The sequence below is a fragment of the Urocampus carinirostris genome, chromosome 14, assembly GCF_059441175.1.
Source record: "Urocampus carinirostris isolate Australia breed hairy pipefish chromosome 14, RoL_Ucar_1.0, whole genome shotgun sequence".
Taxonomy (NCBI): domain Eukaryota; kingdom Metazoa; phylum Chordata; class Actinopteri; order Syngnathiformes; family Syngnathidae; genus Urocampus; species Urocampus carinirostris.
In genome coordinates this window covers 12,391,610-12,407,124 of record NC_142362.1, presented here as the reverse complement: position 1 = coordinate 12,407,124, position 15,515 = coordinate 12,391,610, and the positions used below count along the sequence as shown (strand labels likewise).

The 15,515-nt window shown below is 39.6% G+C and overlaps 1 protein-coding gene across 4 annotated transcripts in view; it reads right to left on the bottom strand.

The window, feature by feature from the left end:
- Window positions 1-15,515, bottom strand: part of LOC148352650 (polyprenol dehydrogenase) — a 70,517-nt gene that overhangs the window by 12,923 nt on the left and 42,079 nt on the right. For all 4 annotated transcript variants that reach the window (XM_088353161.1, XM_088353163.1, XM_088353164.1 and 1 more), the window contains exons 4-6: window positions 5,669-5,770; window positions 1,755-1,962; window positions 1,478-1,685 (exon numbers count right to left, since the gene is read on the bottom strand). In XM_088353161.1, the coding sequence (XP_088209287.1) occupies window positions 1,478-1,685; window positions 1,755-1,962; window positions 5,669-5,770 (518 nt within the window). The remainder of the gene's footprint in view (window positions 1-1,477; window positions 1,686-1,754; window positions 1,963-5,668; window positions 5,771-15,515) is intronic.

The window sequence follows — 15,515 nt, the reverse complement described above, 5'->3', positions numbered from 1 at the left end:
TAAGTTCTCACGTTCAATAATGATACGCAATCATGGTCTTCTTACAACCGTGAGTGAAGTAAATCCAGGAGAGTAGAATATTTACAAATACAGACTAATGAAACATGTTTCTTTATGGCGTACTGTAGCAAGCTTGCTACGCCATTGCTAAACTCGGCCGATTGAAGGGTTTGTTTTGGGCATCTAGCCAATCCGAGGCTCCGAATAACTTCAGCCAATAGTGATCGATTCAAATGATGATTGACACATTGGTTAGCCAATGAAACGCCGGTATATAAATCCCAGCATACACCGCGGACTTGCTACGCCATTGCTAAACTCGGCCGATTGAAGGGTTTGTTTTGGGCATCTAGCCAATCCGAGGCTCCGAATAACTTCAGCCAATAGTGATCGATTCAAATGATGATTGACACATTGGTTAGCCAATGAAACGCCGGTATATAAATCCCAGCATACACCGCGGACCACTCCACGTTCGGGGTAAAATCGAGTCGGCGGCCGTTGAGTAAGTTGCGAGACCATGTGAATTTAATATTGAGCCATATATAAGGCGCACTGTGTTATAAGGCGCATGGTCAGCTTTTGAAAAAAATTAAGACTTTTAGGTGCGCCTTATAGTGCGGAAAATACGGTATTTGCAAATGTATATTTTTGTAATGTATTTATTTTAGAAACTTATTCTGATATGTTTTGCACGAGCAAATGAGAAAGAAGGAGCGGGGCAAACGCGGGCTGACGGGAAGTGGAGTAAAGGTGAGACATGTTTGTGGACGCGGCCGACAAAAGTGGATATATATTTTTCCCACCCTTACCTTTGGAAATATACACTTTTTTCTTTGGATTACTTTCAACGGGCACCCGGACTCTGCAGGTCTGCATCAAACCTTAAGTACCGGTATCATTTTCCGTTCATTTTGTCGGCTGTGATTTTTGGACTGTGTCGGGTATGGGTTAAAGTTGTGTTTGTGTTGCATTTTCTAAATGTGGGCGCATGCGGCTAATATACAGGTGCGGCTTGTGTATGTACAAAATTGGTTTTCCTCCCGAAATGTGGTGGGTGCGGCTTATAATCAGGTGCGCTCTATAATCCGGAATTTACGGTAAATACCAACTCAAATCCCAAGATACATGAATAATAGGGTGAAATGGGAAATGCACATACTTGTACGTGCATCATAAGGAGCTTGAAAGAGGCTGCAATGATGACACCAGCCGAGAGATGGCGTCAGAGTGTAAAAAGTTCCAAATTTTGTCCAGCCACTTTAAGGAGTACTGATCTTCTAAACCTGACATGTTAAATTTATTGGTGCTTACATTTAAAAACAGAAAAATACTGTCACTTTTGGGTGAAAAATTGTGTTTTTCTTAATCCCACTGAAAAAAGACCGAATGATCTAGTTTTTGATTTTTTCCACATGAAATCAACAATAATTCAGTTTTCATGTACGTGTTCCAGAACAGGTGTGCAGGTGCTTACCCTGAAAAGCAAGCGGGACACCACACCGTGTGCCAGTCGCAAGGGCGTCCAGAGGTGGGGGTAGAGGGCCGTCTCCACCATGCCAGGATCCACAGCACACGAAGAGACCGGAAAACCACCCAGCTCCAACTCCCGATGAAGGCGGGTGCTAAAGAAGAGCTGCGCCAGCTTACTGTCACAATAAGCTGCGTGGGCTGAGTAGCACTGTCTGAAACAGAAACACGGTCAGACATTCGACCGCATTTCCACTCATGATCCCTAAAGCATGAGAACATACCTGCAGTTCAAGTCATTGAGTTGGATCTTGCCTAGGCGGTGTGCGGACGAGGAGATGTTGACCACCCTTGAAAAAGATCCGGATTCGCCACTGAGCTTCAATGTGTCCAGGAGCAACCAGGTTAACAAGAAGTGGCCCAGATAGTTCACACCAAAGTGGAGTTCAAATCCATTCTCCGTGCAACCTTCTGGAACTAGCATGACACCCGCTAGACACACACAGAAACACGCAAATGTGATTCACACTTGTTTTTGATATATTCCCCTCAGGGCTTCAACAAAAAAGGCTGATGTTCAAATTGGATCATTAAGAATGTATATTAATATAAAGTGGGCATCACGTATCAAAACTGTATTCTCATCAATGTTCCCTGTAATTTTCCACGGGTCTGAGCGTTCACACAAAGTCGGTGAGCAAAGCTTGAAACAACAGTGAGCAACCATAATCCCAAGTGTGGCAGGATAATTAATTATCAAACATGTCCAAAACTTGACATTTTGCTGAGTTTCCGGCAATGTAAAATTATTTTGGTCTTTTGAATGAATTGACTCATGTACTATTTGCAAAGGTTGTAGGGCCTACAAACGTCGTTTGTTCTTACAATTCTTTCACAAGATATCAATTTCTTTTTATTTACTGATATATTTTGCCGTATAAAATTAACATTTTTGGGGGCTTATTTAGTTGGTTGTAAGATACAGAACTGTACTTAATCACATTTTTTAGTGGAAGTACATTGTTGGCAACAAGATACACTTGATATAATTGGAAATTGTTTGAATGCAACACAAACTTTTTCTTCTTTTTTTCCTTGTTTTTTTTCTACTTTTTTGTTACTTTTTTCCTTTTGTTCTCCATTTACTTCTTTCCTACATTTCTTTCTTTTCTTTTTTTCCACCTTTTTTTCTAAATTTTTCCTTCTTTTTTTCCTTTTGTTTGTCTCAGCTTTTCACAACTTTTTCATTTTGGTATTTTTTGTTGTATTCCCCCCTTCCTTTAAGTCATGTTGTGCATAATTTTACATAATATTGGGTCATGTTGGGATTAAAGAAGCAAAAACAACCTGAAGAGCCGTTTAGGACCCGAAAGAGCCCGTTATTTTTAGTGAGCTGAGCCGAAGAAGCCGGTTCTCTACTAACTTTACTCAACTTTGTTCTACTTCGACTCGACTTCAAAATACCGCATTTAGGACACAAAGTCAGGGGAACCCGTGTATTTTTACCTTCATGCACTGTAACTTAAGTCGCTTCTTAATTAGTAATTTTGAGCCCTCATTTTTGTGTGCTGGCTAGATTTTCTTGTGCGCTGAGAATGTGCGAGCAGTGCGCAATTGCGCACGCGCGCAGCGTAGAGGGAACACTGATTCTCATCACATCTTTATACATTTTATATAGATCAAAAGCGCTAATAGGCTGGTCGTAAAATTATGTAGACCCGCACTTAAAGGGACACCGTTTATTATTTGACCACAAGACATCACTGTATTGTGTAGTGCAGGGGTGCTTATTAAGAAGATCGTAATCTACAGGTGGATTGCAGAGGTAGTACGGGAAAGTGTATTCTATTCAGGGCATCGTTTTTGTTGCGATAATTTGCCATCTAGTGGTGATATGATTTTTCATAATTTAATCAATGTGCACTACAGCTTATTTCTCACAAGAATATCGTTTGACAAAAACATTGGCAACGAAAAATAAAGCCCGACTTAAATTGAGTCATGAAGCTAACACTAAGTATTTGACCATTGTATTAAATATTCATTATTTTGTTTAAACGTATTCGATTTATTTAGGGGGCAGCACGGCGGCGCAGTGGTTAGCGCGTGTGCGGCACAGTTCATGTCTTGGGAACCTCCTGCGTGGGTTCAAATCCAGCTCCAGACTTCCTGTGCGGAGTTTGTATGTTCTCACCGTGCTTGCGTGGGTTTCCTCAGGGCACTCCGGTTTCCTCCCACATTCCAAAACCATGCATTTCTGGTGAATTGGCCGGTCCAAATTGTCCCTAGGTGCGAATGAGCGAGTGAGTTGTCTGTCCCCGTGTGCCCTGCGATTGGCTGGCAACCAGTTCAGGGTGTCCCCTGCCCACTGCCCGATGATTGCTGGGATGGGCTCTAGCACCCCCGCGACCCTACTGAGGATAAGCGGTGCAGCTAATGAGATGAGATGATTTATTTAGGCAATCATTGAGAAAATATTGTGGGCATTAAATTCCACTAACTAGGAGTTGTTTTTTTTATGCTAGAGTGCTCTTGAATATATATATTTTTTTTCATAATTTTGACTAGGTAGACTCAAAAGTGACCAAACCACACAATATTTTGTCTCATTTCCCCACCCCCAAAGCCTTTCACAAAGTTTTTGGTTGGGAAGATGGCAGACAATCATGTCAGCTCTCTTTAGGAAAGCCTCATGTTGTATAAAATAAATACAGATTTCTTGACCTACAAGTACAGTAATCCCTTGCTGTATCGCGGAATAAGTTTCACAGTTTCGCATCCGCACAAAGTTTCATCGAGCATTGTGTTCTGCATTCTGATTGGCTACGCTCTTTTCCTGCCTGTGTTTGCCTGTCTGTCAATCAGTGTTCCCTTTAAGCTGCGCGCGTGCGCAATTGCGCACTGCTCGCACGTTCTCAGCGCACAAGAAAATCTAGCCAGCGCACAAAAATGAGGGCTCAAAATTACTAATTAAGAAGCGACTTAAGTCAAAGTTACAGTGCATGAAGGTAAAAATACACGGGTTCCCCTGACGTTGTGTCCTAAATGCGGTATTTTGAAGTCAATGTCGAACGAAGTTGAAAAGTAAAGTCAGTAGAGTTTGTCGAGAACCGCCTTCTTCGGCTCGGCTCACTAAAAGAAACCGGCCCTTTTGGGTCCTAAACGTCTCTTGAGGTTGTTTTTGCTTCTTTAATCCCAACATGACCAAATATTATGTAAAATTATGCACGAAATGACTTAAAGGAATGGGGGAATAGAACAAGGGAGAAAAAAATACCAAAATGAAAAAGTAGTGAAAAGCTGAGAAAAAAGAAACAAAAGGAAGAGAAAAAAAGAAGGAAAAATTTACAAAAAAAGCCAAAAAAAAAGAAAAGAAAGAAATGTAGGAAAAAAGTAAATAGAGAACAAAAAGAAAAAAGCAGCAGCTCGGAAAAAATAAACACAATGAGATTTTTTTTAAAGGAATTTAAAAAAAGGTAGAAAAAAAACACAGAAAAAAGAAGAAAAAGTTTGTGTTGCATTCAAATAATTTCCAATTATATCAAGTGTATCTTGTTGCCAACATTGTACTTCTACTAAAAAATGTGATTAAGTACAGTTCTGTATCTTACAACCGACTAAATAAGCCCCCAAAAATGTTAATATTATGCGACAAAATATGTCAGGAAATAAAAAGAAATGGATATCTTGTGAAAGAATTGTAAGAACAAACGACGTTTGTAGGCCTTACAACCTTTGCAATAGTACATGAGTCAGTTCATTCAAAAGGGAAAAATAATTTTGCATTGCCGGGAACTCAGCAAAATGTAACTTGATGTCAAGTTTTGGACATGTTTGATAATGAATTATCTCTCCACACTTGGGATTATGGTTGCTCACTGTTGTTTCAAGCGTTGCTCACCGACTTTGTGTGAACGCTCAGACCCGTGGAAAATTACAGGGAACATTGCTGTCAATAACGTTGTGGTCTAAGGTGTACACACATACACAAAAACCTTAAGATACTAAACTGAAAACTAGGGAAGTGATATTTCAAAAGTTAGACAACTGAAATACGGTTTTGCTTGTTAGAAATTATGTATTCAAATAAAAGACAGGTCAGCGACGACGCTCAAGGACACTCATGCTACTTTTGCAAAAGCAAACATTAATATTGAATTGCAGACAGACCTAATAAAAATTGTATGCAATCACTCACCATTGTTGACCAAAATATTGAGTGGTAAATCACGCTCCTTGAAGCTTTGGACAAACTGACGGATGGACTGAAGAGACGCTAGTTCCAATTTTTGGAATTCCACTAGAGAGAACACATACACAGAAAGACGAGAACATATATGAGAGCCATTGCAAACGGATTATTTCTGCTAACCATTTCGCTGGTAAGACTTCAAAGGGTTTTAATCATCTCTTACAGCGGCTTCAGTGGCACAATACAGGAAGCCGTTCACACACGGCCACTTTACATAGAAACCTAATACTTGTTCCCCTCACTGTGTTACACACTATTATATGTGGATTAAGGTATGATACGGCATGGTTTGGAAGAATATGTTTGGAGTGCATATTGGCAGTGTTGAACTGGTGAAAATAGAAGCAAAGATTGAATAGGACTCTGGGTCAGTGTTGATCCAGGATGTATGAAAAGAAATGTCGCTGCTCTGTTGTTCTGATGCTCTTACAACTAGGTCTGGTCTCCAAGCACTACTTTGAAAATATTTGCCTATTCGTCTTAACATTCTGTTTTACATTACTTTACTCTTTTATCCTGGACTGCCACGTCTACCACAGCCTCTATGTAAACACGGTTGGGTAGGGTTACTTTAACTTGATTACTTTCAATTACTTTTGGATTACTCCAATACCAAATATGCTGATAAAAGACAAAAGAAACTAAATATAAATACAATTACAAAATTTTGTGCAGGCTTGGGGAGTAACGGAATACATGGAACGGCAAAAATGATGTTGGCAAGCTGTTTGGATTTATTTTCATTTTGTTTCTGTCGCATTTTATGTTAGTTTTGCCGGAGATCAAAGAGATCAAAGCCAGGAGAGAAAGCTTACCACGTGTTGCGAGTCATCATTTTATTCATATTTAGTTTCTTTTGTCTTTTATTAGCATATTTGGTATTGGATTAATCCAAAAGTCATCTCATCTCATCTCATCTCATTAGCTGCACCGCTTATCCTCAGTAGGGTCGCGGGGGTGCTGGAGCCCATCCCAGCAATCATCGGACAGTGGGCAGGGGACACCCTGAACTGGTTGCCAGCCAATCACAGGGCACACAGGGACAGACAACTCGCTCGCTCATTCACACCTAGGGACAATTTGGACCGGCCAATCCACCTGAAATGCATGTCTTTGGAATGTGGGAGGAAACCGGAGTGCCCGGAGGAAACCCACGCAAGCACGGGGAGAATATACAAACTCCGCACAGGAAGCCCGGTAGGTTCCCAAGACACAGGAGGTTCCCAAGACCTTGGAACTGTGCCGCACACGCGCTAACCACTGCGCCGCCGTGCTGCCCAGTAAGTTAAAGTAACCCTACCCAACCCTGTATGTAAACAATGATGAATCTAATTTGCATATAACTATTGATTAAAATAGTGCGATATAAAACATTCGATGTACACCGTTTACAGTTCTATTAATATATTGGGCAGTTTATTCAATCATTGAGGTGCACTGACGGATATCGACGTCAAACATGTTTTACGAAGAAAGTTTTAAACCTCTGAAGACTACTATACAGAGAAGTGTATCAACTTTAACCATAGCTTCATACATTTGTGTTAACCACAAGAGCGCCTCTTGTCAATAAGTCCAATTTCCACAAGACCAAAGAGGCACAGGGGCAAGCTGTCAAAATTGCTGATAACACGATATAGACCAATTTTGAATAACAAAAACAAACCAGAACTTTAACAGCAGTTTTGCAACGTGTACAAAAAGCTTGCTTCAAATGTCACTAGCACACTATTGCCAGAATGTAACCGTTGTCTATCTCAGAATGGTATCCAAAATACAACTATTGAAAAACATCTTAGGGTAGTTCATCCCCAGCCTCTTCTCCTACTAACATTCTCATCAACCAAAGTTTAATAGACATGGGAAGGACAAGAAAGAAAAACTATTGTACTTTAACACCTCTTATGTAACACTGTCACGGTTGCCATGGCGCCCAATTGGCCCCGCCCGTGTGGTGCCAGCTGCAGCTTGTTGACAGATTGGCTCTCTGTCAGTATTTAAATTCCTGTCAGTCCCCTTTTGTCGGTCTGTCTGCGAATCTCTGTTTTTAAACGGCAAGCCCTTTTTCGCCTGTCCTGTTTTTTGCTCCTGCTTGGCTCCCGCTACGATCTGTTTTGATCTCAACCACGTCTGCTCTCCCGTCCTGAATTACGACCTGTTTTTGATCTCAACCACGTTTACTCTCCTCTCCTGGCTTTCAACTTGTTTCTGATCCCGACCATGTTTTTGCCCTTTTATCCCGGCTACTGACCCGTTTTTTCCGCTCCCGCCACCGCTCGCCACGGAAGTCCCACTTACGCGTTCAGAGCGACCTGCTTCCCGTGTCCAGCAATCCCCGGATCATGGGCACAACCCCCTCCCATCTCTTCTAATTAAACTTGTGAGAAACGATACGCGAGTGGGTCCTGTTTCCATTCTGGTCTTGACAAGGACATCTCATTCCTTTGCGAACTTCGTTTTTCAAGGCATTAAATTGCTCAGAGTCGAACGGTTCTGGTTTTTCCTTAGATGGTTTAAGGACCTACGTTGAGTCATAAAGTGTCCTAGTTGTAAGTGTAGCTCAGAGCATCTACTCCAATATTTTGGGGGAAATATAACATATTTTTTTAATATTGTGGTTCACACCTAACAAAATCCTATTGTTTTTGAGTAGCCACTCTCTTCTTTTGCAGTTTCTACCCTAAGGCCTTTTTCTACATTTTCTAGATTATCTACCCAGTCGATAAACATCAGGTCTTTTTCTTGAGAATCAAGTCTTAGAATCAAGGCACTTAACAATGGAAACACCTTCAACTCGAAATCGTCCTTTATCTCACAGAAATATTATTACAAGGAATAAAAATATCATCAACAAGTGGTTCAGTTTCCAGGACACAATCAGTCACAGTTTCAGACCAGAAGTAATTTAAATATATTTCATATGTGGCATATTGAAATGGACTTGATCTATTAGATTAGTAAACATTAATGAGGCAAACCACAGTTGCAAACCCCAACCACCAACATGAGTCTTCTCTCCAAATAAACTGTCTTGCTGAACTACGGTTTGTATATATTTGTTTTTAATTAAACTACATTTACATGTATCCTTTTAATATGCTATCTTCCTTACACGCTAAAAATACATCAGGAGGTTAAGTGAAAACTGAGTTTGAGTGCCAACAATGGTTTGTCTATACCCGAGGTCTGCAAAATGGTCCCCACCAAGGTACAATATGAGCTTCCATCTGAGCTGTTCCATAAATAGCTCACAACCAAAATGTAGTCCAACAAAGAGATTTTACATTTGCCTAATAATGCATGTTACAATATGTAGTAAACATGTTATCTAAATGGGATCCTCCTCCACTCCTTAAAAAAAAAACAATAAACCGTAAATTCCGGACTATAAGCCGCTACTTTTTTCCCTAACTTTCAACCCTGCGGCTTATTCAGTGATGCGGCCAATTTATGTAATTTTTCTAACGGCCGCTAGCGGCGCTCGAATGTTGCTACCATTAACTGCCCTGTCAAAGCTATATTATTATTATTAAAGCTTTGAAAACTCTCGGTGTACCGTCTTTCTTTGTAAATATGTGTAACCCATGCATAATATGTATTTGCAACTATATATATTTGTAATGTATTTATTTGTATTTATTTTAGACACTTATTCTGATACGGGTGAACGAAAAATGGGGGGCGGAACAAACGCGGGGTGCCGAGTTTAAGTGGGGACCGCTAAAGGTGAGGGACAGACTAAGAAAGAAGAGGGGGTAAAAAGTTGGTTAAAGAAAAAGGAGTTGCGTGAGTGAATGTGCTATATTTTTCCCACCCTTACCTTTGGAAAGATACACTTTTTCCCTTGGATTACTTTCAACGGGACCTGGACTCTGCAGGTCTGCATCAAACCTTAAGTACCGGTATCATTTTCCGTTCTTTTTGCTGGCTGTGATTTTTAGACTGTGGACTTTAATGAAAGACATTTAGTTTCAATCGCGGGACTTGAAGTCGGGTTTGGGTTAATTTTGTGTTTGTGTTACATATTTAAATGTGGGCGCATGCGGCTTGTATACAGGTGCGGCTTGTGTATGTACAAAATCGGTTTTCCTCTTAAAATGTGGTGGGTGCGGCTTATAATCAGGTGCGCTCTATAGTCCGGAATTTACGGTATTTTTAAGCCAGTCCTAAAACCTCTAAGATCTTCTCAGATAGAGCAAAAGTCTTGATGAAAGTTTAGTGGTTGAGAGTTTTTGTGTGTCCTGCCAATCAGTTAACCCCAGCCCCCACTTTAATGGCCTCCCCAAGGACCCCTGTCATGACTTTCATATCTCGGGGCCACACAGAGAGAAAAATAGTATCGATTGGTCAGGGTCTTTCCTATTGCCCGTCTGCTTTTAACATAATAATTTGCAGTTTCTATTAAATCTCAGCTTCCTTTTAACAGTCAGGGAATAATTTAAAACTGACAGACAACTTGCTATTGAAAATTTTCAAAAAAAAGAGTTCCACTTAATCCAATTGCTGAATAAATCTACCGGTACTTGATCCCTTAACGTTTCTAGGGCCTGCCGGTGGGCCGTCAGACTGATGATAAACAAAGTCAGGCCTTCACGATGTCAACACTGAAATATGTCAAGCCACATATAATTGGAAAGATTAAACTCAAAGGATTTCAAAATATACTCATACAGAAACATCACGATCAGTCTGAAAGAAATTGTGACATTCTACTCATGAAGTGATTCCCCGTAAACATGGTGTGGTTAGGTTCACGAGTCTATTGAACCCAACTTTGTAAAGTATTTACTCCAAAACACGCGATAATGCCTACATATAATAAAAAAAATCCGCCTTAAAGCATTCTTGCATCGTTTGATAATCATTGTTTTAATCTGTCAGTTTGGCTCCATAACTCCCCTTTAGAAAAAAAACGGACTTGTCGGATGACTTCTGATAGAGCCGTTAGCCTCTGACCTTTTGATTGACACTCTTGGCTAATTGCAAGCTTTTGTCGTGGTCCCGAGCCTGTGACAAACTATTAGGGCCTGTATTGAAAAAGAAAATGTCATGACCTACTTCGGGTTGAAAAAAATTCAGCCAATCGTGACCTATTCAAATGTGGATTAACACATTGGTTAGCCAATAAAATTCCCAACGTTATTTTATGCAATTTTACAGTGTGTATTAAAATCAGTACAACCCGGGATCCATTTCTACGTGCGATTATCATGCACAGGTGTGCACAATCATGGATTGACTTCTGGAAAGAGAAGTCAAACATTTACAACTATTTCAAACTGTCTATAAATTGGCCAAAGTAAAATACGGTTGCAAAGTTTTTAGGACTGTAATCTGGTCAAACTGCCCCTTTCCGAAACGCCTAGACCTAGCATTAAAAAAATGTGTAAAATATAAATGTTGTGTGTTTCAGATTGTGATCACATTTGAAAAGGTACTAGGTAAGGCTTTAAGTTTGTCTTCCGATGAAATGCCCAAGTTACACTCATCTGCAGGCATTTAATTGCAAAAGATAATTAAGACAGCAAAAAAACATTATATTTCTGTGTGGTCCAACTCTTATACTCAATGTTGGTAGCACTTGCAGTGATTCTTTCAGTTTGGGACAAAACTTCAGAGCGTTACCTTTCAAAATAAATCAAAACCTTTCATATTCTCCAAACAGTTTAAAGGGAAACATTCAATTTACTTTGGGTATGTCTTATCGCTAAATTACTCTAAGGATACCGAATCTGGCTTCAACTTTTCATCGATGTCAATAAAAAAACATTAAAAGGAAAACAAGTAAAAGTACATAATTCACCGCTAATTTATAATTAAATAAAAAACAAACTCATTGCACTTTTTCCACTTTGTCAGCAGTTGCTAATTGTATTTCTCTGTCTCTTTTCAACAGTTAAAACTGCCTTAAAATCACTTCAACAATTATCTTGAAGCTATTTGATGATTGTGCAGAACATGAGCGATAACGACTGTGGCAATTTTGACTCTGATGTTGAAAATATGAGGCTAGCCATGAAATTTAGGAGTGTAAAAAAAGTGTGGCTTTTAATCAAAGGACTAACGCCGTCACAGTCTACTTTGCTCTTTTCAGAATAAAGTCACCTTTACACAAGGTCCAGAAATTATTCTACATTGAGAAAAAGAACAGATTAATTAGCAGCCTTTTTACATAATTTAGGACATACTGCATCAGGCCTATCAGTTAATATCAGTTAATATTCCTGTCATTACTATTTTGTTTCATAAGAAGTTTTGTACGACTGTATTTCCATATTTTTGATTAATCTGTATTGCTTGGTCACATGACATCAGGAAGTGCTAGTAAAAAGCTTGAATTTTCTGTTTTGACTGGTCAAGCCTTGTGAACAGCTTCAGTGGTAAGTTTCAAGTTTTAATTTATGTTATATTAAAAAATTCCTTAAAACAATATCAATTTTGAAATTCTTTTTTGTAACGCAGCTAAAACAAAGTTTATTTCCTTTGATTTTCAGTTTTAAAAAGTCTTCAATAGTTGCAAATGTGTCTTGAAGACAAAACAGTCAAGCTAATTTCATTGTTAAATGGACAGTGTGTATTATTAAGTGCCACTAATTGGTACAGAAACACGTAACTACATTGATTTAAATAACAAGCAAAACATACATGAACTATCAAAAAATATGTTTTACAATTCTGGAAGGTCATTTATTTTACAAGGCACAATCATTGTACGCCATTTTGCAGCTACGGGTACCCAAAAACCTCGAAAAAGCTGGACAAGAAATTAAAAGTAAAATGGTGCATTATTGTCACTAAGTATTTGTGGTTCTTATTCTTCTTTGTGTCTGGTAGCACTCATTTTTAGTTGCACAATATGCAACAACATCTAGTGGTAAAACAATACACAATGTCCCTTTAAATGTTTGCTATCAGTTGAAATCACACTGCTATGTGTGGTTAGAAGAAAATATATTCTGAGGAAAAAATAATAAGAAACAAATGGCCAGAATATGATGATATAACCACATGATAAACATATCCCTGATATGATCAAATAAAAAAAAAAACGCCGGACAATTACAAATTAGAACAGGGAAAGCAAGACAATCAGGGATGTTGCAGATGACAACAGCAGATAACCGCTTCACTCTGATGTCTCCTGAAGATTAACTAATGCATTTTGAAAGTAGCAAATCCTATAAAATCACATGAGCAAGACTGTCTTTTTTATTTGCTGGATTGATTTGTTTTTAGAACACCAGAAACAACTAACAGGCTTAACTCATTCAGTGCCATAACGTATAAATACATTTTCAGAGGCATTGTTCCTGAGTGCCAAAAAGTAAAAATCTGTTTTTGTTCTATGTTTTATCTTAGAAAAGTACTATAAAGGCTTTTGCGCAGATGTTCAGTAAGTATCAAGCATCTGGAAATTATTTTAGAATAAAAAGTCACCATTAGATGCCGCAAGTGGCAGATCTTTGTCCACACATTAAGCTAGCCCCCACTACCTTGTGTTGCCTCCTGTATCCAGCAAATGATTGCGTAGGCGTCCAATATGCCAAGTACGCGCAGAAATACAGTGTGGTAAGGAAAGTGAAGACACAATTATAGACAGTTAATAATAGTCTTTTCCTTTTTAAAAAAGATGAAGTCAATTCTTCATCGTCGGTGCAGAGTTGCATGATGCTTCGTGCACGTCCATGATTGCCATGAGGACCAAAATTATGTGATCATGTCACCAGATACATGGGGCACTGAAAAGTTCTTGCACAGTTCATGCATCGGTCTTTCATAACTGTTCTTGCAATAATGTTATTTTGCAAAAAGTGCCCCTGGAAAGCATTATTTAGATATAAGAGGTACCACAGATGTACCAAAGTGAACGTTAAGCTTGAGATGCATCCTTTCACAAAAAGCTGTTTTTCTCAGTTTTCTTAGAAATTAAAGAACACAGGGTGGATATAGATACCTTGTGCTGGCACATACTTGAAAGTGTTGCATTAGTGGTAACTGGTGGAGTGGTGGATGGATAAGTTGTAGTGTGAACGCATCATCAGTCGTGTCACCCTGGGTCACTGGACCTTTGGGCCACAACACTAGACACCCTCACCAGGGATGGCCAGCCACAGGGTGATCAGCCCCGAGCTTGCGTCAGTTCTAATCCTCTATGCGAGTTGCTTTGATGGGCAGCACACTTCTTAAGGGACTATGCATGGCAGGGACGTCCTGAGTCAAGTCAAAGCTGACCTCAAACCTCCTGACTTACAACAGGGGTCTTTCCTCCTAATGAACAGCCACTGGCTGCTTTTTTTCCGCTACCTCTGATGCCCCTTTAATGGCTTTGGCCCCGGATTCCCAGGTCAACCAATAACTTGGATGTATATCTTGAGACAAAGCCTCTACACTGGGCGGACCTCAATGTTCAAGCCACGTTGTTTTGCTTCAGCTACATACAGTGGGCGTTTTCTCTCGAAAGTTTCATCCACTGAGTCCTCCCAACTTAGGAACTGTGAGCTCGTAATGAATGTCTTTTTTCCGTTAAGGCGACCACAGCACCAAGTCCAGTCTTCGAGTGGTTAATGCGATCTCTGGAGCTGCCGGCCAACATCAGCTAGCATTTTCCAGTCCTGGGCCAAACATAGCTGGTCTTGCTCAGTCGGTATGGAGCTGCCGATAAGTACGAACGAAGGTAGTTGCGTAACGGTGCTTGACCTGGTGGTGGTATGGAGTTGGTGGCTACTCACTTATCTCCAAGGGTGGACGCAAGGACCATATTGTGGCGCCCTTTGAAACAAGTATTTTCAAGAAACTAAACAATGTTCAACTGTTATTACTAAACAATGGTAAAAGCTACAAACATACTATTTTTTCTAATGAAAGATGAAGGTTCGAGCTTTCTATTGATATGTCCTTTCCCTATAAGGTACAGAACTAAATTGGCACGAGCTCTTCCCATTTAAGCAAAATGTTTGGCATTGAATCAGTTAAGAAAACTCAACTGTTTACAAAAATTAATAAAAATAATATACCGTAATGGAAAATTCAAGACAGAAATGGTCAAATTAATAACACCAGTTGAATATTGTAATAGTTAAAACGAAAGTAAATAATGGAGCTACACAAAATTACTTAACATCTCACCAAACATTTGCTGCGATCTAATAAAACTGTCACCATGTTGGACGTCAATTTAAAGCCAGTGATGGACAGCAAACTTTAATATCTTGTTTTTACAAGCTCAGCTGTTACGCTTTTGACACAGCCTGCCAGCAACAGCCCGACACATCCACAGTAAACTACCCAGAACCGTCGGTGATTATTATGAAAGTCGGCTCAAGCCAACACCTTATTAGAGTTCAATTTGTGTCTTTCATCCTGCTGCACCTGTCAAACGTCTGTGGTGCACCTGCATAAAATGGAATAATGTTCGAGGATTTATGGCGAAAGCGTGATGGACAACAAGCGCCCGTGTCATTTTGCGTGAATTGAGCCTGGCTTCTGAATGCATTTTGTGCCCCGGGTGAGGCTACGGTAAATATGATTAAGTTGGATTACATTTGAAGCTGATATTAAAGACTGTTATCGGTAAACACATTTGTCGCTTGATGCATACATACTTCAAGGCAGATATTAGCATTGGAATTCGATTGGAAAGAGGAACTATTCTATTTGGTTTGACTCAGTAGGATTAGGATTAGACTCGATATGAAACAGCACATTTGAAAAAGGCACACACGATGAGTTTATTATTTACAGTATTTTAAGGACTAAAAGTCACTGTTTATGGCCGGGTGTGCGACTTGTAGAG